The sequence below is a fragment of the Triturus cristatus genome, chromosome 4_1 (assembly GCF_964204655.1).
Source record: "Triturus cristatus chromosome 4_1, aTriCri1.1, whole genome shotgun sequence".
Classification (NCBI taxonomy): Eukaryota; Metazoa; Chordata; class Amphibia; order Caudata; family Salamandridae; genus Triturus; species Triturus cristatus.
The window spans coordinates 402,234,971-402,262,773 of NC_140585.1; the positions used below are offsets into that span (position 1 = coordinate 402,234,971).

The window sequence follows — 27,803 nt, forward strand, 5'->3', positions numbered from 1 at the left end:
CGAGGCACCCGCATCAGATAAAGATCCGCAGTGCGCGGGAGGGAACATAGTGGCAACCCAGGTTTCTGAGGATCGCCGGGCCGGAGCCCGTCAAAACTTTATGGATGACACTAAGTGCTTTGAACCTGACTCTTTGCTCCACAGGAAGCCAGTGGAGTCGGCGCAGCACCCCTGAGACCGAGCTGTACTTAGGCAATGCAAATAAAAAGTGCGAGCTGCCACATTCATGGTGCGTTGGAGCCTATTGATCTCAGATTTATTAGCACCTAACAGGAGGCTGTTGCAAGAATCCAGCCTAGCCAGGATCATGGCTTGAACAACTAGCTGGCGCGTATGAGGGTCAAACAGACCCAAGATGGGTTTAAGTCCGCGCAGGATGCCAGAGTTGGTCCCTGCCACAGACTTAGCATGTTCCTCAAATGAGAGTGCATATCTATCCGTATGCCGAGATTTTTTACCACGGATTTGGGTGTAGGGGGATTGATTTGGGAAAAAGGGGGTGGTGATGGACAGAGTTTCTGAATGATGCAGAATACTCCTACCAAGTCAAGAGATCATGGTTTTAATCCATCACCGTTTTTTAGCTCACTGCACCATCCCAGCTCAGAACCTGGCTACATGCAAATTAGTCTGTACCTGTCCCAGTGCATGATGGGAACAGGGCAAACCAAACTACCAAGCCAATTCTTATACTGGGAAGGAAACAAGCTTCCGGGGACCGGTTTCTGGCATCACAGCCTTCGTCGGACCGGCTTGCCTGAATCCTGATGGTGCAATGAGCAAGGGACTCACGTCTGAGCATACCCTCCCACACTGAGTGTGGATAAAATCGATTTGGGAAAAAGGGGGTGGTGATGGACAGAGTTTCTGAATGATGCAGAATACTCCTACCAAGTCAAGAGATCATGGTTTTAATCCATCACCGTTTTTTAGCTCACTGCACCATCCCAGCTCAGAACCTGGCTACATGCAAATTAGTCTGTACCTGTCCCAGTGCATGATGGGAACAGGGCAAACCAAACTACCAAGCCAATTCTTATACTGGGAAGGAAACAAGCTTCCGGGGACCGGTTTCTGGCATCACAGCCTTCGTCGGACCGGCTTGCCTGAATCCTGATGGTGCAATGAGCAAGGGACTCACGTCTGAGCATACCCTCCCACACTGAGTGTGGATAAAATCGATTTGGGAAAAAGGGGGTGGTGATGGACAGAGTTTCTGAATGATGCAGAATACTCCTACCAAGTCAAGAGATCATGGTTTTAATCCATCACCGTTTTTTAGCTCACTGCACCATCCCAGCTCAGAACCTGGCTACATGCAAATTAGTCTGTACCTGTCCCAGTGCATGATGGGAACAGGGCAAACCAAACTACCAAGCCAATTCTTATACTGGGAAGGAAACAAGCTTCCGGGGACCGGTTTCTGGCATCACAGCCTTCGTCGGCCCGGCTTGCCTGAATCCTGATGGTGCAATGAGCAAGGGACTCACGTCTGAGTCAAACCCTTTCCTAGTTCACTCCTAAAGCATGGAACGACCTGCCGCTACACATTATAGCCTCCTCCTCACTTCTTGAATTTCACAAGAAGATGAATACCTAACTTTTCGGAGTATACACACAAGACCCAAGCTTTGACTAGACTCACACCTGCTCAGTACCAGTATATCGTCCAGGGTGATAGTGTGCTCTACAAATCAGCATAAAATGACAAACTTTTAATGCTCCTCTTAGCCATGTTGTTCTGATTCTCATACTACTACACTCCTACGATGTTGCACTGCACACTCCTCAAGAGGAGTGTGCTGTGTTATGTGATTTATAAAGCGCATGGCTGTCCCAGCAAAGGGATGTCCCAGCGCTAAAGAGCAGGGAGAGAGAAGCTACTGCCTTTCTAAACACCAAGAGATTGGGAGTGTTCCTGATAGTGGGAGTCAGTGAGTTCCATAGAGTAGGAGCTAACACTTTGAAGGAGCGGCCGCCAGCTCTGGCTCTACGGAAGCGAGGCACCCGCATCAGATAAAGATCCGCAGTGCGCGGGAGGGAACATAGTGGCAACCCAGGTTTCTGAGGATCGCCGGGCCGGAGCCCGTCAAAACTTTATGGATGACACTAAGTGCTTTGAACCTGACTCTTTGCTCCACAGGAAGCCAGTGGAGTCGGCGCAGCACCCCTGAGACCGAGCTGTACTTAGGCAATGCAAATAAAAAGTGCGAGCTGCCACATTCATGGTGCGTTGGAGCCTATTGATCTCAGATTTATTAGCACCTAACAGGAGGCTGTTGCAAGAATCCAGCCTAGCCAGGATCATGGCTTGAACAACTAGCTGGCGCGTATGAGGGTCAAACAGACCCAAGATGGGTTTAAGTCCGCGCAGGATGCCAGAGTTGGTCCCTGCCACAGACTTAGCATGTTCCTCTAATGAGAGTGCATATCTATCCGTATGCCGAGATTTTTTACCACGGATTTGGGTGTAGGGGGATTGCCCATCATTGGCGGCCACCAATTATTGCCCCACCAGTGTGTTTCTGCCAAGCAAGAGGAACTCAGTTTTGGATGAATTTAATTGGAGGCAGTTCGCCTCCATCCACCTGGCTATAGTTGCCAGGTCCTCCTGAAATTTAGTCATGTCCTGACTGGAGTCTGTGTTGCAAGAAAAATTCTGTTGCGTATCGTCCGTATAGGATACCAACTGTATATTACGAGTGTTGGCCAACAAGACCAGCGGACGAACGTAAATATTAAATAAGGTCTGACTCAGTGCCAACCCCTGCGGGACTCCACAGCGCACAGAGTGCGTCAGAGAGTGGAATGGAGGAGCAATGACTTGGAACGACCTGTCGCACAGAAAAGAGGAGAACCAATCAAGGGCACTGCCTATGACACCGATCTCACGCAGCCGATGGATCAGCATACTGTGTGAGACTGTATCAAAAGGTGCGCTAAGGTCAAGCAGGATGAGTGCAGTCAAGTTGCCCTCATCCATAAATAATAAAGCTGACTCCGTGCTATGTTTGGGGCGGAAGCCATTCTGGGATGGGTCTAGTATGGAATAGGATTCCAAATACTGCATCAGAATGCTGTTCACATAAGATTCTGTAATTTTAGAAAAGAAAGGCATGAGCGAGATCGGGCGATGGTTCTCCGGCCTAGAGGCATCAAGCGAGGGCTTCTTCAAGAGGGGTATAACTTTCGCATGCTTCCAGATTTTAGGAACCTTGGCATTGGACAGACAGAGATTAATAAGATCCAGGCCGTCAGGTTGTCCTGGTGTTTTACAACAAGACCAGGCTTAATGTGGTCAGCAGGGGACCCATATTTAATCTTCGTAATCAGAGCCTTAAGATTGTCTAAAGTAATGGAGGGGAGGGTGTGCAAGGAGTTAACTCCCATTCCTGCAGGCTCTGCCCCAATACCGCAGATGCTTCACAATTCCCACGCAGGCTATCATAGATGCCTGCTACCTTATTTTATTTTTTAATATCTTTTTATTAGTTTCATTGATAAAGTAAACAAAAAAACTCGGCATATCACATATAGAGACACAAAAGTTCGGGTTCACCTGGCAGTCGTTTTTGGGAACATAGGCAATTTCAAGAATACATCACAGTGGTTTGAATGCGCATCACAGGTGTGGAAATTTAGCTTGCAAACTGAACATTATCTGCGCCATCTTGCCTCTCCCCAGCGCCACGCACAGCGAATGCACGGCCGCCATTTTAGGCACCCCACTCTCTCCCCGCTCATTCTCGATCGCCAGCGCTTTCCCCTGGCGCTGCGAGCATCCCCCGCGTGCCGGCCGCCCCCGCTCTCTCATACACGGGCCATAAACCCTCTCCTTCTGCGCGACCCTGCTACGGAACCACATCCGACCGACATCCCATACATGGTCATGCCTCTCCTTTGATAACCCCCTTCCTCTGCGCCCCATTGTCCGAACTGGTCCCAGGCCATCACCTAGCCCTGCGGATGCAGTTTATTGCCCCTACTGTAAGGGAAACACCCCACATCAAAGGGATTACAGTAGATCAAAGCCCCTACCCCCTGAGATCCGACCGGTCACACACACCCCCGGGAATTGGCGGAATACCCTGCTGCGCGATAGCCATCTCCTACTGCGGGTAAGGTGGGAACTTCTACTGTAGCTATGTGTGGGATCGGATCTGAGCCGGGGCTTCAGGGGATGTTCTCTCATGCATCAAGGGAATCTCAAGAATGTACTATGTGTAATAAAGCAATAAACCTGTGTATAAGAGACCAGGTCTCAGAGATGCAGTTAGAGCACCTCGTGACGATACCTTGCTGTCTGATCTGATGTGTTCTGCTCCGACGGAATAAAACTTTGTTTCCTGCCTTCCAGTCTCCGGCGCCTGCCTCTTTCATTGGTAAATTATCGAGTGGTATGAGAGGCGATTACCGCCGGGCAAATACTTGAAAGGTTATCGATTGAAACTGCCGCTACCATTTAACAATTGGCGTCCCAAACGTGGGGCCCATCAGCGACACGTGGATCCAGTGGGAGAGGTCCCGACGACAGAGTGAACGACTGCAACGATCGGGAGAGCTCCTGCCCAATAGACCCTCGTCTGGCAGCCGATCATCTGAACTTCACTGGTTCCGAGCAGACCTCTCTCGAGTGATCTACGGTCCTGACTGGGAACCATCAGGAGTGCCGCGGCAAATACGGAGAGTAGAGGACGATCGGGCGCTGGAGGCGGAAGACGAGAAACTGTCCACGCGGTCCGGGTAAGGTCGTGATACACGACAAATTGCGAAATAATTGATTGATTGTTTGAAGCTTTGGAATACTAGTATTGCTCATAGATTGTGCTCATTGATTGTTCTCTTTGAGATATTCGCTGTCTACAAACGGGGAGGAGTAGAAATACTCTCTCTCTCTCCCTTTGCAGATAGTGAAGGGTAGGTAACGCAGACTTTTGTCCCCGTTGAAACCCGTCGTGCCTATCTTTATCTCCCCACTGATTGATTGTCCGAACATTGATTGTTTTGAAGAATAGTGCTCTTTGAGATATTCTCTGTTTGCAAATAACGTAGAATAGAAATATTCTGTCTAGTCTTTGCAAATAGTGAAGGGTAGGTAATGCTGACTTTTGTCCCCGTTGAAACCCGTCATGCCTATCTTTATCTCCCCATTGATTGATTGATTGATTGTCCGAACACTAGTTGTTCGATATTGGTTCTTTGGAGGTATTCTCTGCTTACAAATAACGAGGAATAGAGATATTCTGTCTAGTCTTTGCAAGCAGTGAAAAGATAGGTAGTGCTGACTTTTGTCCCTGTTGAAACCCGTCATGCCTATCTTCTCCCCACTGATTGGTAGTTGGTTCTGCCCGGACCGCTTATTAGAGGTGAACCATCCGGCCCCACTGGAAGGCACCCCTAATAAGGACATGTTCACTAAATATGGACTAGTCGCCGTAGCTTATACCAAGCTATGGCATAAATATACTAAGAAGGACCCCGAGAGTCAGTGGCCACTGATGGGATCCTTCGACGACCATAAGATAGAAGTGCTAGAAATAGCTCTGCGTAGCAATAAGACGACGCCTACTATGCTTGACAGTATCGGCATGTGGCGCAAAGAAGCAACACAACGGAAAAAGAGGGAAGAAGTAAAAGCAGAAAAGGAATTACGAAAAGCAGCTCACCTTGCCGCTAGAAAGTTAGAAGAAGAAATAAAGGAGAGAAGGGAAACTAAACTAAGACAGGAGCCCGAAACATCAGGCCAGTATGCTGTTAGGACCCCTTCTTTGCTCTACCCTGAGTTATCCTCTAAACAGCGAACGAATGATGAATTACTGTTAGGTCCCCCGATCATTTACATGCCCCCTCCATACGCACCCTCCCAATCAATAGTGCAACACCCACAACCCCCGAACACGAGCGAAAGCAGTACAGGGGCCTCAGTCCTCACGGCCTCCGCGCCGGCTGAGCCTCTTGTACTGAACCCAACGTCGGCTATAACGCTAGATGACCATGAGATGGGAAAGAAAGATTCCACCAGAATGAATCGACTAACGAAGGATGAACGAGCAGGAATCGACAAAATAGTAAAGACTCTAGTGGAGCGTAAGGAAAGTGAGGAGTATATAACAGACGTATATAACTCGTATGCAGACAGCCGCAGACGACACTTTGTCGTACGACTTTGTTATCATGCCCTAAATGCATATGAGGATAGGTACCGCGATAAAGGTCCCGAAGGCTTAGCGACCCTATATAGGAAGGTAGACATTGGGGAAGAAGGAGAGGGCGATGTAACGAACCTCTTCACTCGTACACTCGAGGTCTATCGACACCTTAGAGAACACAGGCAGACCACCAAAGCAGAAACCCCCATAGCGACTAAGCCCCAGGAAGGAAGGGCTGATGCCATGATGCCCATCAAAGAAGCTGCCCCCTACTGGGTCCCCCCACGAGGTCAGGGAACACATGACGACATCAACCACCAAGATGCGAAGGGAAGGGTTGTATATAACTGGGTCTACCAGCTGTGGGACCGGCAAGATATTTTGACCTTTAGAAAAACTCTACCCGACTTGAGAAAGAACCCGACTGCCTTCTACACTGAACTGGGTACAGCCTTAGGCTCAACGATAATGACTTTAGCAGATATCGACTTGTTCTTTGGGCTATGTCTGCCGGCTGATGTGTGGAAGCAAATCCGGAAAGTTGACCACGCTGAGCCGTTCGGATATACCTGGGTACAACTCGATACCATAGATAAACAGCGAGAACCGGGACAGAAACCCCCGGAAGCCATATTAGAGCTCCCAGACAAGATTGTACTTAAGTTGAAGACTCTAATCCCGGAAAGAAAGGTAGATTGGTCAATAGTGACGGCTTGTCGCCAGAAACCCCAGGAGGATGTGTCTGAATATTTCTCTCGGTTCGAGACTGTGTTTTCCGATTATAGTGGCCAGGACATGACCACTGCAACCGGACATCACCTCTTTGTCCAGAATTATGTGAAGGGTCTGTCACAAGAAGTTTCCCAGAAGCTACAGACCAGCGAGAGTAGTTGGGCAGCCCCCAAACCCGCAGCAATTCTCCAGATGGCCCAATATTACGAAAACCAGAAGAACGAGAACGATAGGGCGTCAGAGAGGAAGAAAAAGGAACTGAAGGAGAGGGTAATGATAGCACAGTTGCAAGGGGTGACCATAGGAAGGGAACCCCCGAAAGGGAATTACCAACCAACCGCCCCTAGAAAGCTACCCCCTAGAGACCATACACCTGCACCCTACAACGGACGGAGAGACTTAGATGGGAACCAATGTGCGTTCTGTAGAGGGTTCGGACACTGGAAATCCCAGTGCCCGGTCCTTCTGGAACTGAACAAAAATAGGGATCCCAGAGACACAGCATATGACCCCAGAAATAGAGGACAGGGACGAGGGCACACGAACGACGCAATCAACGACAGACCAGGCAGACCAAACACCTTTGATCGCCCCCGACAAAACCAGTGTCAGCAGTCCGACTACGAAAGCACCCATGACTTCGCATAGGACCGCCAGGGGCAAGGGAGGGATCCAGTCGAACTCCGTGTTGACCAGCAAGGTCCTTACGTCACTGCTAAGGTCTTGGGCACAAAATCTCCATTCCTGGTAGACACTGGGGCGACACGTAGTGCGTTATCCAAACGACTGATCCCTAGGGCACCCTTGTCTGGCTCACATGTAACCTCAATAGGCTTCGATGGAACGCCCTCCACTAACCCCTTATCAGCACCAATCTCCTTTGACTTAGACGATAACACCACTGACACGACCTTTCTGCTCTCCTCCAACACCCCCGATGCTATTATGGGACTTGATTTGCTAAAACATTTTCGAGCTACCATCAGATGCTCCCCAGACGGAGTCCGAGTCATCCTACACGATAACCCAGATCTGTCCAGACCCTGTCACACACGGCGTATGCTCTCTATAACCGATGCTGACATGTCCCTACTCGACACGTTACCTTCACATCTATGGGCTAAAACCGACTCAGATGTAGGGCGCATGGTGATCGACCCGGTACACATAACCGTCCGACCGGACGCAGTGCTCCCAAAGCTTCCACAGTATCGGATATCACCCGAAGGCGAGAAGGCATTGGTGGAAATCATCGAGTCCCTAGTCGAGGCAGGAGTGGTAGAAGAAGTAGTCAGTAATGTTTGTAACAGCCCTTCCTACCCATTGTAAAGAAGCAAGGCGAGGGAGATGAGAAAGCCTATCGTTTCATTGTTGATTTGCGAGAGGTTAACAAAGTAGTCATACCCCAGTACCCCGTGGTCTCAGACATCACCACCATCCTCACCCTGATTCCATCCACTGCCACCACCTTTACTGTTATTGATCTCAAAAACGCATTCTTTTCCATCCCCATCCACCCAGACAGCCGCTACCTGTTCGGCTTCACTTTAAAAGCCCGTTCGTACAGATTCTGCAGGGCACCCCAAGGCTACACTGAGAGTCCCAGTATTTATAGCCAAGCCCTCAAGAGGCAGCTAGATGCAGTCCAACTACCCGATGGAGTGGTGTTGATACAGTACGTCGATGACATTCTTTTGGCGGCCGACACCACTCCACTTGCCGTCACAACCACCATTCACCTCCTCCGCTTCCTTGCGGAGAACGGTCACAAGGTCTCCAGAAAGAAATTGCAATTCTGCCAGCCCCAAGTAACGTATCTAGGCCACCTACTATCCAAAGACGGGAGGAAACTTACCCCTGACCGAATTCAGACCATCCTAGAAACCCCTGTTCCCAAAACTCAGAAGCAAGTGCGGTCCCTAGTAGGCCTCACCTCCTTTTGTCGACAATGGTTGCCAAACTTCAGTCTTATCGTAAAACCTCTGCTTTTCCTGCTGGCTAAAGATGTCCCTTTCCCCCTCCCTTGGACACCCGAATGTCAATCCTCCTTCAAAGAATTACGAGACGCCCTCTGCTCAGCCCCAGTCCTAGGAACCCCAGACTACACTAAACCTTTTTCCCTCTACACCCACGAAAGGGAGGGGTGTGCGTTGTCTGTCCTAACCCAGTCCATAGGCCCTAAACAACGCCCTTGTGCCTACTTCTCTGGCACTCTTGACCCTGTAGCCAGAGCTTTGCCCGCATGCCTTCGAGCAGTAGCCGCCGCGGCTATCTCTATCCGGCAAAGCGAGGGGATCGTACTCTCAAACCCCCTCACAGTATTGGTACCCCATGCGGTTGACACCCTCCTGAACCAAACCAAGACTCAACACCTGACTAGCGCACGACTGACCGGTTACGAACTGACTCTGCTTGCACCCCACATCACATTGAAACGATGCACCACTCTGAATCCAGCTACTCTACTACCTCTCCCTGACACTGATCCCAATGCGTCCCCTATACACGACTGTGTGACCCTCACCGACGAACAGACCAAGAGTAGGGTCGACCTCCGAGATACTGCCTTCCCGGACCCTGACGGAGAACTGTGGGTGGATGGCTCATGCATCAAGCTCCCCGATGGCACCACCTCAGCTGCCTATGCAGTCACCACAGCCCGAACAGTTGTGGAGACAGCCCGCATCACACAGCGATCCGCACAGGCGGCGGAACTAATTGCTCTCACACGAGCCTGCATCCTGGCAGCAGGGACAACCGCAAACATCTACACAGACAGTCAGTACGCCTTCGGGGTAGTTCACCACTTTGGGCTCTTATGGAAAGAGAGGGGATTCTTGACTTCTCATGGCACACCCATCCTGCATGGAGATCTAGTCTCTGCCCTGACCGAAGCGGTCCTCCTCCCCACACGGCTGGCTGTGATCAAATGCCAAGCACACAAGAAGGTGACAGACATTATAGGACAGGGAAATGCACTAGCTGACATTACTGCCCGAACCACAGCCGAGAATAGGTCCACGACCCGTATGTACGTGACCAGGTCACAAGCTGAGAAATGGAAGGATGCTAGGGAAACGATTAGGGACATCCAATTAGCCAGTACACCACACGAGTTAACTGAATGGGCACGGGTGGGATTGAAGGACGATGATGGTTGCTGGCGGACTAAAGACTCGAACAAATGGTTGCTACCAGACTCATACTTGATCCCCATGCTGACCATGGCACACTCCCCCGCACACATAGGGTCTGCCCCCATGATCGAACTCGTCTCCAAAGTCTGGCACAACGACAAGATCCCAGACTCAGCCAAACGTCTGGTCCAACAATGCCTAGTATGCCTCCAACACAACCCTGGGAAAGGAACTGCTGTACCCCGGGGAGGGTTTGGGGTCCCCAATCACCCCTTTGAAGTCCTACAAATGGACTATGTCCAGTTAGAAAGGTGCCAGGGTTTGAAGTACGTACTTGTTGTTGTATGTGCCTTCAGCAAGTGGGTGGAAGCCTATCCAACCCACGACAACACCGCTATGACTACTGCAAAAGTACTACTGAAGGAATTCTTCCCCCGATACGGCCTTTGTCGAATTTTGTGGAGCGACAACGGCCCTCACTTCGTAGCCGAAGTTATCCAACTCATCTTAAAATGGTTGGGTGTAAAACAGAAATTCCATGCGGTCTTCCATCCCCAATCTGCAGGCCTGGTTGAGCGACACAATGCCACATTGAAGCTTAAGATAGCAAAAATAGTCGCCACCACAGGACTAAGATGGCCAGACGCTCTCCCACTAGCATTGCTATCAATGCGTTCCACCCCCACCAAACACCACTTAACCCCCTACGAGGTCGTCTTCGGGCGGCCCATGAACCTTTGGACTGCACCAAAACCAACATCCATCCACGACGTCCCGGACGTCCTCATGTCTGATTATCTGTACAATCTAACTAAAACGTTGTCTGTTATCCATCAGCAGGTGCTGCACGCCATTCCCAATGTTTCCAGGGGCCCCGGACACGACATCCAACCCGGTGACTTCGTCTTAGTGCGTAACTTCCAGCGCACCAAGAGTCTGGAGCCCCGGTGGACGGGCCCCCTGCAAGTCCTGATCACCACCCGAACAGCTCTTCGAGTGGAGGGGAAACGCAATTGGCTGCATGCACACCACTGCAAGAAGGTATCACCGACCCTGACAACCACGGACAACATCACCGCCCAAGAAGAACTTCTGGACAAAGACCGACCATCCCTGAGCCGCTGCCCAGATACAGAGACACTCGAGTTAGTAAGATATCCTGATCCCACCGTGCCATCCAAGGAAGGGTATAACTTGCGACGAAAGGAGAGAACTTCGGCTAAGCAGACCACAGGCTAAGTGGAAATCTCAGAGCGGTAGCCTAGTCACCTCAAAGGCCACCAGGAGAGAAACTAACCGAAGTCTGTGGTTCTGCCCGCTACCGAGTCTCTTGAAGGTGATGGAAGCGCCCGACATGAAGATGATGGAAGCAACCGGACGTCCGAAGATCCACTACAAAAACCCAGCTTAAAGACTATTGCACTTTTCATTACCCTTCTCTTTTGCCTTCTTCTCGTGGTCACCTTCTGGATCATGGAGGAGGGCACACCCGCTCATAAGATATTGCTGACCACCGTTCAACCTACCACCACGAAAGAACACCATCTGATCTCACTTTCACCCCAACTCCGAGAAAGGCGTAAGGAGTTCTGGAATAACTCTTTTGTGCAGTTGCTCCACCAACACAATCTTGCTGCCAACGCCACTAATTGCTGGATCTGTGGATTGCTACCACATGCCACTGGACACTCTATCCCTTTCATCCCTTCACCTTTTTCTGTCCATGGTTCCTGCCTCGCCTGGCTAATCCTCCTGCAAGAAAGCTACAAGGACAATGCCACTTCCGGCAGAACCATGTCACACTTCTACCATGGGTTCTGGCTGAACAAAACTGGAAGAACTTCTGCCCTCTTCTGCCCTCTGAGATCGAACACTTCCTTTCACATGGACATCCCTGCCAAAGAACGAGTTGAAATGCAAGTGTTCAACAACCCAGCCAGACCCACCTTCTCTTACCTCCGGAAACGGACGGCCGCCACCCTAACAGTGGCCCTGTCCGTCATCAACATCACTGGATTTGTGTGCCTCGAAGGCCTGGGGGCGCAGCTGGTGGGCCACAGCTCCTGCCTCATCACCCGAACATTGGACTCAGTTGACCCACCCTCCTTTGTTGCCTCCCCGAATATGTACTTCGTCTGTGGTACTAAGGCCTACACCTGGCTTCCGAAAGGTTGGGGAGGCACCTGCTACATCGCCTTTGTTCTTCCTCCGACATATGTGGCTCCAGCAAACCATCACCGACAGAAGCGGGCCAAAGACATTGTGCAAGCCGACTCCACCGGAGCACAGTTCATGGATGCAGTGAAAGGCCTCGTTCCACTCTGGGGTCCAATGGCAAACAGCCGTGCCATCCGCCACTTAACCCAGGCAGTCGAAACGGCGATGAACATTACGGCTGGCGCCCTCGCCAACAACACCGCCGAGCTCCAGGCCGTCCGCTTAGTGGCCCTTCAGAACCGCCTCGTTCTAGATGTGGTTCTGGCTGACCGTGGAGGAGCATGCCGCATCATTGGGTCCAGCTGTTGTACCTACGTACCGGATAACTCACCCTCAGTCTACAAAGCAATTGAACACCTCCACAGACTGTCCACAGAGGTCCATCAAGAGCAAGAAGAATGGTCACTGGGGAGTTGGTTTTGGGACACTATTAAAAGTTGGGGATGGAGGCTGTTTTCATTTATCCTCATACCAATTGTGATACTATGTGGATGTTGCTTGGGGATTCAGTGTCTGCCACCTTTATGTTCGCTTTTTATGAACTGCATCTGCCCTAAGACTTTGGACTTTGAAACAGAGCGAATGAAAGCTCTGTATGAGGTGGAAGTTCGGAGTATTATGGGGATAGATCCGAACTAGGCAAGCTGGCGAGATATGTTAAAAGGGAGGACTGTGGAAATTTAGCTTGCAAACTGAACATTATCTGCGCCATCTTGCCTCTCCCCAGCGCCACGCACAGCGAATGCACGGCCGCCATTTTAGGCACCCCACTCTCTCCCCGCTCATTTTTGATCGCCAGCGCTTTCCCCTGGCGCTGCGAGCATCCCCCGCGCGCCGGCCGCCCCCGCTCTCTCATACACGGGCCATAAACCCTCTCCTTCTGCGCGACCCTGCTACGGAACCACATCCGACCGACATCCCATACATGGTCATGCCTCTCCTTTGATAACCCCCTTCCTCTGCGCCCCATTGTCCAAACTGGTCCCAGGCCATCACCTAGCCCTGCGGATGCAGTTTATTGCCCCTACTGTAAGGGAAACACCCCACATCAAAGGGATTACAGTAGATCAAAGCCCCTACCCCCTGAGACCCGACCGGTCACACACACCCCCGGGAATTGGCGGAATACCCTGCTGCGCGATAGCCATCTCCTACTGCGGGTAAGGTGGGAACTTCTACTGTAGCTATGTGTGGGATCGGATCTGAGCCGGGGCTTCAGGGGATGTTCTCTCATGCATCAAGGGAATCTCAAGAATGTACTATGTGTAATAAAGCAATAAACCTGTGTATAAGAGACCAGGTCTCAGAGATGCAGTTAGAGCACCTCGTGACGATACCTTGCTGTCTGATCTGATGTGTTCTGCTCCGACGGAATAAAACTTTGTTTCCTGCCTTCCAGTCTCCGGCGCCTGCCTCTTTCATTGGTAAATTATCGAGTGGTATGAGAGGCGATTACCGCCGGGAAAATACTTGAAAGGTTATCGATTGAAACTGCCGCTACCATTTAACAATGGGACACGGAGTCGTCTTCAACGGGGGTGTAGGTGCAACACATATATCTCCCCTGTAAGTGTTCCATTTGGCCCACACAAGGGACCATTTCCTGGGACAACCTCTTGCTACGTACACCGTTTTCTCCCTGAACATACACCCGTCGAGATTTCTTTTCCATGTATCGAGTGTAGGGGATGACCCCCCCCCCTCCCCCCCATTGCTGAGCTATATCTCTCTTGGTAACCATTGCTCCCAGGGTGACCCAAAGTTTCTCTGCCCCTGTCAAGTCAGTGGGTTCCCAAACGTTAAGCAAACACCTCTTGACCTCTGGTTGGATATCTTTGTGTAGGACTTCCCTCATGACCGCATGTATCCCCCTCCAATACATCTGGACCTGCTCACACTCCCAAAGAATATGCATAAAGGTGCCTACCTGGCCACACTGCGTTCTGCAAGCGGCCCCCTCCCCTCTTCCCATGCGGACCAGCTGAGGCCCGGTGACGTAAATTCTGTGTAGGATTTTCCATTGAACCAGGCGCAGTCGCGCGGGGATTGCCACCTCACGGGAGGCCACCGCTTCACGCCACTCTTCGTCATCAAGCTCTAATCCGTCCCTACCCCAAGTCTCATGTAGCTTGTCAAGGGATTCGGTGTGTTATTAATCAGCTTTTTGTAAGTTAGTGATATGGCCTTCTGTGGAAGCAACCCATCCAATAACCTGTCCTCTAGTGGGGAGGACTCTGGGAGGGAGGAACCCTTCTTAAGGTGGTGACCAGTGCATGGCGGACCTGCAGGTAGCGGAAGAACTCAGTGTGTGTGAGCTCGAACTGCTGTTGTAGTTTGTCAAAACTGATCATGTCACCCTTCACCCAGAGGTCCCACTTGTCAAAACCTTTAGAGGAGTGTAGACTGCCGAGCTGCTCCGAATCCCATAAGGGGGTCGCCAGCGTCAGTCTCCGGTCCCAGCCCAGACTCCTGTTCACCGTGTGCCAAATATGGACAGAGTGCCGGGTGAGCCAAGTTAAGGGGAGTTTCCTGGGGTTCGCATACAGAGCTCTGTTGTACTTCCAATCCGGCAGCAGTAACCTGTCCATGGCAAAGCCCGGGTCACCCGGCGTATGATATGTGCCTTGATTGATGGCGGCAAGATGGGCAGCCCAATAGTATTTCTTAATGTCAGAGAGACTTATACCACTATCGTACCAGTTGAGAACTAATTTGTTGAGTGCTATTCTAGGTCTCCCATCCCATAACAACTCCCTCTGTAAGCCTTCGATTTCTTTAAAATACCTTGCGGGGACCGGGGCGGGATAGTTCTGTAGGGCGTAGAGGAAGCGGGGCTGGGACATCATCTTAAAAAGAGCAGCTCGGCCGAGCAGCGAGAGAAGGAGTGCCCTCCAGATAGCAACATCACACTGCAAGGACGGGAGCAGATTTCTCTCGTAGCGGAGCTTAGGGTCTGTGGTGATAAAGATCCCTAGGTAGAGAAACCCATCCTTTACTACTTGTACCGGACAATCTCTGGGGAGAGCCGGAGCATCACCACCCAGTGTGTAGAGGAGAGATTTATTCCAATTTATAGAGTAGCCAGAGAATCTGCCGAAGGACGTGAAGATGTCCAAGACACATCTGAGAGACATCTTGCGGGAGGTCAAATAGAGGAGAATATAATTTGCGTAAAGCAAAATGTGATCCTCCCACTCCGCCGACCATCGCAGACCTTGTATGACCGGGTCACAACGGATCCAGGTCGCAAGAGGCTCCAATGAAAGGGCGAAGAGCAAGGGCGACAGCGGACACCCCTTCCTGGTACCCCGACTTAAACCGAAGGAGTCAGACCGTTTGTTGTTAACTATTACCTGAGCCAGAGGCTCCGAATAGAGGAGTCTGACCCATGATACAAATTCCGGTCAAAACCCCAACTTGGAAAGGACAGCAAAAAGATAAGGCTATTCAATAGTATCAAACGCCATGGAGGTGTCCAGAGACAAGATCACAGCAGCCTCCCAGACGGTGTCCGTCCTTCCCAGTACTCCACGCACACGTCGCAGATTCAGGGCCGTATTGCGCTGGGGCATAGACGCCTGACTGGTCTGGGTGTACCAAGGTACTGATTACCCACAACAGACGAGTGGCCAAAAGTTTGGCAAGGATTTTCGGCTCTGCATTAAGCAGGGAGATGGGTCGCAAGGAGGAGCATCTATCTCTAGGCTTTCCCTCTTTGGGGATGACCACTATCGACGCTAGACGTTGGTCAGGCGGAAGCGCTCCCACTCTTCTACTTTCTTCAAACATAGCCCTCAGATGCGTGGTGAGTTTATTGGGACGTAGTTTGTAGAGCTCGATCTGTAGCCCATTGGGACCCAGCCCCTTTCCCGGTCGAGGATTTCTGATCGCCTGCGCGATCTCATCATTGGTGATATCGCTGTCCGAGAAGCTCTTATCGTCCTTAGAGAGGACCGGGAGTTGTATATCGCGCAGGACGTCAGCAGAGTCAGTTTCAAGGAGGGACGATTGTGTTTGGTACACCGCGCTATAGTGTTCAGCGAATTCTCTAGAGACTTGAGTGGGATCCGTGATCTTTGAACCCGTGTCAACCGTCAGTTCGGGAACAAGTCTGTTGACCCTTTCCTTCTTGTCTAACCAAGCAAGGAGCTTCCCGGCTTTGTCACCCCATTCGTACACTCTACCGTCTCTTTCTCTCCCCCAAGACTTGGCCCGGTCTGTAGCAATGCCCTTATATTCATCTTTCTTCAATTGCAAGAAATGCAGTGTTTCTGGAGTACCCCCCTTACCAAGTTCGGTTTCCAGTTGAAGGATCTCACCCTCAATCGTCTCAAGCTCTTTAAATGTTTCTTTCCTGACCCCTGCTATTAGAGAGAGGGCTGTCCCTCTAATAACCGATTCAAACGCTTCCCAGAGTATTTGGGGGGAGTCAACGGAGCCCAGGTTCTACTGAAAGTAACAGTTGATGGCTTTCAAAAGGTCTTTGCGAACAGTTGGGCTTCGCAAGTACCAAGGATTGATGGGCGCTACCGTGTCAACCCGCTGGTCCCCTAGAACCAGCTGGGCCCACACGTGGAAGTGGTCAGAGATGCCGCGTGCTAGGTGACGAACCTTGTGTAGGTGTGTGAGCTGGGAGGCAGGCATGAGTAGATAGTCAATGCGCGAGAAGCGACGGTGTGCACCTGAGAAAAAGGTGAATTGCGTGTCCCCGGGGTGAAGCGCTCTCCAGGTGTCTGAAAGGCCTCCAGGAGGTCAGGGAGCCAATGACTCAAAGGGCCCACCTCACGGGGGAGGAGGGTTACGGTCCAGTGAACCGGATGCCACAGCATTAAAGTCGTCTCCCACCAGCAGGAGGCCCTCCGGGAGGGAGAGCAGTTGAGTACCCAGGTCCGTGAATGCTTGGCTTTGCAACCCGGGTGGGACATATATTGACATTAAGGTTAGCGTATAACCCTCCCACTGGCTAGTGATTGCAACATACCTCCCCCGCCCATCGGAGTGCGAAGATTGGACTGAGAAGGGGAAGGAGTTTTTGACCATGATTCCAACGCCCCTAGACCCAGAAGTGAAACCGGAGTGGGCCATGAGCCTATACCCCTATCTGTTCAGGGCTTTACACGTGTAACAAGATGCGATTCCTGAAGGAAGACCACATCTGGAGAGTGGCACTTTAGGTATTGCAGGATGAGGGTATGTTTCACCTTGTCCCCGAGCCCATTCACATTCCAACTAATTAAAGTAAAACATTTGTCCCAGTGTGTTCCCATAACAGTGAATCTTGTGGGAGTCCTCCTCCTAGGGCCATATTAATCATTGAAGCTGGTTGAACAACAACAAACAAACAGTCCCCCCAACCCCAAATCCCCCCTCCCTGCCCCCCTGCACACTGGGCATAAACCAGCCCATAGAACGAACTGTGCAGAGTGCCTGTCGCCCCCAAAAAAGCACCAACAGTAGCTAATTGCGGGGAAAGAAGCTCCAACCACCCGCCTCTTCATCCACTCCCTGAAAAAGAAGTCATTTCCCAAGTGGGGCAGTCACGAGTGGTTTTACAAACAGGAGAAATGGATCACTGGCCCCAATGTGCACAGTTCCACACAAAAGCATCACCGTCTAGTTTTCGACCTCAACTATCAGTGTGGACAAAAATCAAAGTTAGAGCCAGTCAAAGCAAGAACAGACGTTGTATGGGAGACCAGGCAGGAAGAGAGTCAGCGTGGGTTGGGCTCCCCGGCATCTCTCCAACCCTCAAGCCAGTCCGCCACTGTCTCCGGGTGTTCAAAAAACCAGGCCTTTCCATTCGCCTCGACCCGCATTCAGGCAGGGAAGAGCATGGCGTACTTCAGCCCTTCGTCTCTCAGAGTCTTTTTAATGGCTAGGAAGGACTGTCTCTGCTTCTGTACGGCCTGCGTGAAATCCGGGAATAAAGAGACAGTGGAGTTTCCATATTTGAGCGGCGGCGCGCTTCTGGCACTCTGCAAAATCACATCACAGTCTCTGAAGTTTAGGGGCCTGGCCAAAATAGGACAGGAGGGGCCGGGGCTTCGGACGCCCTCCCGGGACTCTGTGGGCCCTCTCAACCACAAATAATTTCGAGAGGCCCTTAGGCTTAAGGTGGTTGGGTATGAGATCCTCAACAAACAGGTCTGGTGCCTCCCCCTCCAACTTCTCCGGTCCACCAATGATGCGGACGTTGTTGCGCCGGGAGCGCCCTTTGTAGTCGTCCAGCTTGTCTTCGGCAAATTTCCTGAAAGTTTGTAGGACATGAACCTCATTCTGGAGCTGCGAGACATCGTCTAGATGGCTTTTGGTGGTTACTTCCAGTTGCTTGGCCTCTTCGTGCGTTTTGGTGAGGTCCGCTCTGATCAATGTCATTTCCCCCGTGATGGCGTCAGTACCAGTGGCGGTTTCTGAGCACGGGCGTCGGGGCTCCGCCCCCTTTACTTCCACTGTAAAACAAAGCAAAAGCAAACATTATCATTATAATGTTAAATCTTTTGTTTTATTTAAAAAATCACCCTTATAAGTTTATAGAACGAGGGAGGGGCACTGCCTGCTCCACTCGCCTACACCAGCGTTGTTGCTGTGCTCAGCGATAGCAATGCAGGCACGTGACTGGTGACGAGCATTTTAATTGCTCCCCTGGGTATGCCGAAAGTCTCATTTTTTGCTGGGCTGACAATCTCTCTGCCCTGAGGCCTGTGAGGTCATCAGCTTCGCAAAGACCTTGCATTCACGCCCAGTCTCCACCCCCTGATGACGTGGAGGTAAAGTTAGACCCGGGCGTTTTGAATTGAAGCCCGGTATCTCTAAGCCTCCACGTCAATCAGAGAGTGGAGAGCGCTGTCACCCCGCCCTTTCCCAACTCGTTACAGGTTGGGAAAGGATGTGGCAGGCGGGAAGGCAATAAATCGAGACTGCGCAGACTCCACTTGAGTGGCATCTGAGGCAGCGAGTGCTTCCACTTATGAGAGTTCGGTCTTCGGTGCCATTTAATCAAATGTGCATGCTGTGTGTGTGTCTGTTCAGACAGACAAATGATTTGCTGCAGTGCCTGCAGCTAGTGGGCTGCTACAGAGACCAGAAGCACTGCAGGTTCCTGTCGTCGTGATGCATGTGAAGGAGTCGGGCCTAAAAGCACTGCAGGACGGTTCCTGTTGTCATTACGCAATGTGAAGGAGTCGGGCCGGAAAGCACTGCAGGACAGTTCCTGTCGTCATGATGCATGTGAAGGAGTTGTGCCACTACTCAGAAGTTCACCAAGTAAGGACCGCAAAAAGAAATTGACAGCTGCCGGGTCCAGGCCCATCTTGTTAGTTGCAATTGGGCCATCGATTGTACGTGGGGGTGTACTACAGCAGGCTTTGGGAGGTGGTGGGGCACTAATGATGGGAACCCTATAAGCAAGGGCATATTATGGAAAAGTCCATTTGTCAGAAGCACAGCGCCATTTCTGTCGAAATCCGACACTATTTTAAAACATATCTTGTCCTGTTTAAATGAGTTACAATTTCCAATGGTACTAATATAAGCTGGGACTCATGCTGTTAATGAGAAAATTGGGATTTTAAGAGCGCAAAATCACTTTATAGTGTTTGCTTGAAAAAAATGTTTTACAATTTGCTTTTGGGTCAATGTAAATGTGTTTTTGTAAGCGCCTAATGTGAAACTCTGTGGACCAGAGTATTCAGCCAAATGTGCAGTGCAATTATTATGAAAATTGCATCCGCCTTTCAACATGCATGCACCTACTTTTCACTCACTACCCTCAAATTTGTTCATTTCCAATCGCAAATGTCATCATAGCTGCCAAACTCCGAGACTGCTTATGTGTGGCATGTCCATGAGTGCATTTGTGTGTTACATTAAAATGCGTAAAGTGACACTTTACCACAAGTTGAGGAAACTAATTATGCATATGTAATGAGCAAAGTTTCAGAAATGATTCTGAGACACCTTCAGCTATTTTTACTTTTATAGCCAACAGCAAAGTTGCATTCTGGGATTTGTAGTTTTGTTCTTGGAGATTTCTGGAAGACAAAGAAGTAGATTGGGTTGAAACTTGCATCTATGCCAGCCGCCTGGATAAATATGTTTTTTAACTTTAGGTCTAGGCAGGAATGTAGGGGGCAGAAAAACATTGTTTTTTCTGATGTACTCAGTTAATTAGGTGACAACTGCTGGGGGCATGTATAGTCTGACAATCAACCCTTGCTGGTATTGTGCTCAAACTTACAAAGACTCCTTCTGCTGTGCACTTTAGCATTTGCGAATTATTTTTTGTTATTCACTATAAAATTAAGCGTGCATAGTTCCTCTCTCATGGCTTTGTGTTGAGATCCATATTACAAATGCTACTATTTCAGCAGCAGGATGAGAAGTAGATTATGTGCTCTAAAGTCATTTGATAAAGGAGTAAACATTTCTAGGAAAGCTATTCGTTTTTGCTCTTTTTATTTAAAAAAAATTGAGCTGAAAAATGCAGCTTTTTATCCTACTTTTGTTATATACGATTTGCACAGGAAATGGCCACTAACCTCCTCAAAAAATGCCGTGCCAGTCCTACACACACCAAGCCCAGCCCCACCACTCTTAAACCTCACCAGCCGCCACTGGTCAGTACGCTGCTCCATTGAAGCCCGCACCCCAGCGATTGCTTCCATCACATCTTTCAGGGTAAGTTTGGGGGGTTCACCCTCCGACCCACATGCGGCCCTCCCCCCTCACCACCCCCGTGAGGGGCGCTCTGGGACAGAAGCCTTGGGGCAGGTGTACCTGTCCAGCTTGCTTTGCTGCGTCGCCTTTGCCGCCTTACATCGCGACCCACTGTGCAGGGTAGTGCTGCCCTGTGTCTCTCTCCACCTCCAGGGCCCCGTCGGCTATATCACAATGTGTCCAGAACTTTCCAAAGGGGGTGGGGGCCCACACTGGCAGCGGTGTCCTCCCCATCCACCTCCAGGCAGCACCGCAGAATGGGGATGAGACCCCCCCCTCTGACCCGGCAGCGTCCAGTCACACCACCACTGAAATGGATGCACCCGGCGGGGCACCGGTAAGTTGTTGGCGCCTGCCCCCTCAGAGCCCACCGTCTCCTGCTGCCAGTACTGTCACTTCAGGGGAGGGGGGCAGACCACACAGCTCCGCAAGCCGCAGTGTAAATTTACTTCTCACCCCCACATCGGCTCGGCCTCCGCGGCCCAAGATTCACACGAGGTCACGTCCTCAAGCTGCAGGCAGGCTCCAAGTTCCGGGTTCTTGGGTTTTGCCCTGCGCAGAATGAGTAACTCCTCACATGAATAAACTGTCCTCTGGAGGGGCAAATGGGCAGGGTTCCTGGCTCATGGTGACGTCCAGGCGCGGACGAGCGCAGATGGGCTTGCTTTTGGCGCGCCTGCTGCGCGTGTCCGCACTGGGGAATGCATGAGGTAGCTGGGGGCACAGCAGGCTCCTCCCAGGTACGCCTCTGATTGGCTAAGGTGGACCAATCAGAGCGCGGCTCCACAACAACAAAAGTACCCACTTCCTGCACTCAAGTCAGTGCACACGGAACAAATTTGTAGGTGGCAGTGCAACAGTTTTAAAACATTAAAAGTGTTAGCAGCATTTCAAAAAGATGTAAAAACTGGTGAAAACACCCTCTTCCCCCCCGGCGAAGTACTGCTATCGACTTGTCTGTCCCCGTGAGTGATCGTTGAGATTGATGTATTTCTAAACAAAGCAAGAAGATCTCATCTTGAAGACTGAGGGCTCCTTGTAAATTGTTACATTAAATTGTGATAAAAGTTGGACCAGATGCTAGTTATGTACGTGTGACTGTGTTTTTACTGGTAAAATGCCGCTATGCTTCTTCTTATTCAAAAAAAAATAATCTCTCATCTACCCACCCACCCACAACCTCAGTGAAGCTAAGATAACTTACATTTTTAGGTCTCGCCTGACCCAGCGCTTGGGCGCTGGTCTGGCGAGACCTTAAGTGAGGGCTTCAAAAAATGCTACCGCCGGCTACAGCTTGCAGTGCATGTGCGCGGGCGCGTGCAAGCAGTGGACGGCGGTAGCATTTTTCCCCCCAGCTTTTTAGCCAGCTTGCTAGAACGCGCAACAAGCACACGCGCCTGCGCGCACATCCCTTGCGTGTTTTAGCGCGTCATCGCGATCACGTTTGCTTTCAGAGCGATCGTGAACGCAATGACTTTCGTTGCCAATGCTTGTTTCCTCCAGTTTCCTCCTTTTTAGTTTTATTTATTCCAGTTCGAGTGTCGCCTCTTTCTTCCTTTGCCCATCCAACCTCCGTTTTTGTTCTTCCTTTTTCGTTATATCTCCTGCCCCCTTTCCACCTAGTGTGCTTCCTTCCCCTCCCTCCTTCCCGCGTGCACCATGCAGTCCTTCCGCGTCTCACCTCTTTCCCCACATTTCTACCTGCGCCGTGTCTAATCCTATAATCATCCTCCCCACTTTGCTGTCTCTTTCTACACGTGGTCTATCTCATTTCCCTCGTTCTCTGACTGCCTTTTTCCCAGTACCTCTTGATGCACACCACCACACGTCCCTCTCTTAACTTCTCTCTCACGCTCCTTCTCTCCTACATCCCTCCCCCTCATTATACCATGCCATTGCACCTACTCCTCTACACCCCATCTCAGCCTACGTCTCACTTCTACCACATCATTACTTCCCCAGCCCTCCCTTTGCTCCGTCTCACCACCTTTAGGCATCTTCAGGTGCACACTCTTAAGTGTGCACACACCCTTTTCATGCCCTGTACTCCCTTTCCTCGTGTCCCCACTAGAGCAGCACTCTCTTTTAATGTTCTCTCCTCCACTTTCTTCCTTCCCATCACTTCTCTTTGCCACCCATTTCTTACAATATCCCACCCTTGAGCCCCCTCCCTCACTTTCTTTTCTTCCCTTATTACGCTTCCACATTTCATTCTTTCACCTTTTCCCTCTGTGCCTCACGGCCTTCCTCTTCTCCTCTCCACTATTCCTTTGGAAGCCTTTTCTCTCCCTTTTTCTATGCTCGCTCCCCCACCCTTCTCCCGCCCTCCACTCCATTCACTTCTCCAGCCTCCGCCTCATCCTCTCATCCGTATCTCATTGTTTTCGTCTCCACCGCCATCGTCTCATCTGTATCTCGTTATCTTCTCCACTCTCGCCTCATTGTCCTTATTTTCTCTCCCTCTGCTTATCCGTCCTCATCTCCTTCTATTCTCCCTCACCCCTCTTTCTCATCTTCCGATGTTCTTTTCTCGCCTTGCAGCTTCCTTCTACCCCTCTACCTGCGTAAAACCCTTCTCTTCTCCACACCTCTTTTATTCTCTCCCTGCTTGCTTCTAGCACGTTTTCTGTCCCCACCGCCACATATTCATCTACCTTCCCCCCTCTCCATCCTCCCTTCTCAACTCTTTCTGGCCTCACCCCGACCTCGCACCTTATTTCCTTCAGGACAGTCTGGATGCTTCACAGCTCATCTGGCCTCGCTAAGCCCCCCCCCTTCACACCTCCTCATCTTTCTTGCCCCCTCTCCAGCCTCCCTCTCCTCTGGCCTCACTTCCCTCCCTGCCCTCCACATCTCTTTCTTGCCTCCCTCCTCTCGAGCCTCCCTCCCCTCTGGTCTCAACCCCCTCACCATCTCTTTCTTGCCCCTCTCCAGTCTTCCTACCCTCTGGCCTCGCTGCCCCCCCACCCTCCTCATCTCTTTCTTGCCCCCTCTCCAACCTCCCTCTCCTCTGGCCTCGCTTCCCCCCATCTCTCTTTCTTGCCCCTCTCCTCTCCAGCCTCCCTCCCCTCTGGCCTCCCCCTCCCCATTCTTTCTTGCCCCCTCTCCAGCCTCCCTCTCCTCTGGCCTCGCTTCCCCCATCTCTCTTTCTTGCCCCTCTCCTCTCCAGCCTCCCTCCCCTCTGGCCTCCCCCCCTCCCCATCTCTTTCTTGCCCCCTCTACAGCCTCCCTCTCCTCTGGCCTCGCTTCCGTCCACATCTCTTTCTTGCCTTCCTCCTCTCCAGTCTCCCTCTCCTCTGGCCTCGCTACCCCCCCCCCACCCTCCACATCTCTTTCTTGCCCCCTCTCCAGCCTCCCTCTCTGGCCTCGCTTCCCCCCACCCTCCTTATCTATTTCTTGCCCCTCTCTTCTCCAGCCTCCCTCTCCTCTAGTCTCATTCCACTCCCATCTCTTTTTAGTTTCTTTCTTCCACCTACATCCTCACCCTTATCTCAGCCACTCCCCCTCTTCTCTCCACCTTTCATCCTTTTCTCCTGGTCCTTCTCTCCCACTCTTTATTCTCTCACCTCCCCATCTCTTTCCTGCCCCCTCCCCATGCTTCTCCATTTCTATTTTCTTTTCTTTCCTTCCACAGCTTCTGCTCTTTCTGTACTCGTCCCTCCCGATCCTGCCTCAACTTATCACCTTTTAGGTCTCCACCCTCCATGTTCACTTGTCTCCCCCCGCCCTTCTATCATCTTTAGATCCCATTTCATCTCCTCTAGTATGCCCCCACTCTCCTTCCCCCTATCTAGTCTCCTCCTAAATCCGACACCTTCCTACTGCTGTCCTCACTTCACTTCCCCTTCACTTTCTCTTCTCTCACATTCTATCCCCACTGAACCTCCTGTTCTCTTTATCTTTCTCTTTGCCTTCCTGGCACACTTCTCACTAATTTTACATCCCCTTTCCTCTTCTTTCCTCCTTCCATTCTCCTTCCCTACCTCTGCCCTCCCCAATCCCCCCAACCACAACCACACACACACAACCACAACCACAATAACACAACCACACACAAAACCACAAACAAACACAACCACACACACACAACCATACACACACACACACAACCACACACAAAACCACAAAAAAACACAACCACACACACACAACCATACACACACACACAACCACACACAGAAACCACACACAACCACAACACACAACCACCCCCACACACACACACAACCACACACACAATAACACAAACCCACAACCACACACACACACAACCACCCACACACAACCACCCACACACAACCACACACACACAACCACACACAAACACACAATACACACACAACCACAAATATTTTTTTGGGCTGTCAGCATAAATACGCTGTCACCAAACACGATGAACACGTCAGGAAAGTTTGGGAAGTCACCCCCAACTTTGAAACCACTTGCTGTTGCAGAGTGTGTGCTGTACACATGGCAATACCTTGACACAGCGGACTGTTGCAAGGACTGCTTTGAGCCTCGGAGGCTGACAGACCTCAGTCTGTGCATTAGTTCACCACGTCTTGGCGAGACATTGTGATCGGGGCTGGAGATGCTGTTTAGCAATCTGCTTAGAACATTGTGTTTCATTTAGGGCATTAAACATAAAGGAGCACTGGCAACGCTGATAAAATGGATTTCATTTTGAGTAGTGACTAAAACTTTAAAAAAGCCTGCAGTACTGAAACAAGCATTTGCAATGCAATAGGTCTCGCATTTGCAAAAGTTTCAGCTATTGTCATTGTTCATGACAATGCCTTTTTTATCTATTTTATAAAACAAACACATAAATAAATGGCATCATTTACAATGCCAATAGCTAGTGTTGTATTATTATTAGCAATGCCAACTGCTCACACTTTTATAATGCGAAACCTATTGCATTGCAAATGCTTGTTTGTAAATGACAGTGATACGTTTAGCAATTTCAGACAGGTTTCAGCACTAATAATTTACATTTCAGTTTTTAATACAGTTCAGTGGGAGTGTCTAAATTCAGCTTAGGTGGAGCATAGTTCTCTTTGTTTTCACACATTTTCACTCTTTCTGGTATCTCAAAAACCATTTCAAGCTGAATTTGAGATAGCAAGCTATTTGTTAACTATCGTCTTAGAAACTGTAAAATGAAATGCAGTCTCATAAACTCTGTATTTTTATTTCAGGTGAATGCCTCTCCATCTCTTACATCCAGCACAGCTAATGATCGGATACTCAAGTATAACCTTATCAATGATACACTTAATATAGCAGTACCTAATGGGGAAATTCCAGACTGCAAATGGAATAAAGCACCACCCAAAGAAGCGCTTGGAAATTATGAAATTTTGTAAGTTTTGCACGCACATTTTTGATGCTTTTAAAGCATCTGTGTATCTCCTCCTTCAGGTACACATGTTTACTGTTATTGTGTAGAACATAATCAGCCATTACCGTTTCGTCCAGGGGATTCGGGAGGACATTTTTAAATCACACTGTTCCACATGTAGAAGCGAAATGTGTTTAGTTTAACAACTGATGAAGTGTCAGCAAGGAATTACAAGAACGCTTGCAATGTAAACCACTTGTGACAAAAGGTACTTGACTTTAGGCATGCTTTGTGTGTGCTTATAAAACCTAATGTTTTGATATGTGAATGTGTGGCAACCTGCACCTTGTATCATGAACCATGAACTGGTGGCTGATTCGATCCTCCATCACATAATATTTCTGCTGGTGGAAGCTTAAGGTTATTCCAGCCGTGGAATCTGATAGGAAAGTTCCTTACTTCCCCATTCAATCAGGAGGCTGCAATAGGAAATACTTGCCCATTGCTCTCCAGCCCTTGCAATGCCATTGAGCTGCCAAGTGCTACTGAAGGGGGGCCCTAGCAACATGGTTATGCACTTCCTGGACACAGAAAGGTAAGAGATCATAAAAAAACAGTTCTGGTCAGACCAAGGAGGAATAATGGGGCAGTCCATCTTTTTCAAATCACTCCTCCTTACCAGGAAAGGCAGGAAGCAAGAGAGGCGTTGTCCTGTAGTTGTATTGTGGCTTCCTGGTTCTTCAGCCAGACCTGGGAGCTTATCCATGTTGTTGCCTCACGCCCGCACTGTGACTCCTTGGTTCACCAGCCACTAAATTTCATCGATTTGTGGTTACCCTTAGATAGTAGGGTAGACCACAGTTATGGTATGTTTTCCTAGCGAGGTTTGCATACTAAGGACCTCTTGTTCACAGAATGGCTGACTAAAGTAAAAAAAAAGTTTTTCAGTTTTTTAGCAGGAGATTGTCACAAAAAATAAACAATAGTTAAAGAGGAACTAACAAAAAGTAGAATAAGAGAAAGAAGGAAAAGAAATAACACTTGTGCTTGTGAGCAACAAAACGGTCAGAGGGGCGCAAATTTCCTGCATTTGCTCCTGAGTTAGTACTGCAATAGTACTCTGCAGGACTGTACTACTAAAAGAATGAAGTGTCACTTGTACTCTGGCTTCCAAAGATCACACCGGCACTGCTGTGAAAGGCACAATCTAGCATTGAAAGAGCGTGTGGACCACATGTTTTCTACAGTATTCTATTATTATTTAAATATTCTTCTTGATAACCCTCATTAAGAACACACAAGAAGAAGTGAGTTTGTCAATACGAGAGTCAAATGCCAGTTTGTTGTCAAAGATGTTGTTGGGGTTCCATGCGTATGTAACAGGGATGGGGAAGTGCCCAAGCCCTCAGGCCACCAGTCAGTGGTCCCAGCAGAGGATGATCATCAGAATACTGATGGGGCGGAGCTAGGTCTGTCTCTTATTTGTACTGTTCAGTCCAGGTTGGCCAC

General features: G+C 50.1%; 1 protein-coding gene across 2 annotated transcripts in view; it reads left to right on the forward strand.

The window, feature by feature from the left end:
• TTLL1 (TTL family tubulin polyglutamylase complex subunit L1) overlaps positions 1-27,803 on the forward strand; it is a 338,922-nt gene that overhangs the window by 270,599 nt on the left and 40,520 nt on the right. For both annotated transcript variants that reach the window (XM_085652479.1, XM_085652480.1), the window contains one exon: positions 26,152-26,315. In XM_085652479.1, coding sequence (XP_085508605.1) covers positions 26,152-26,315 — 164 coding nt within the window. The remainder of the gene's footprint in view (positions 1-26,151; positions 26,316-27,803) is intronic.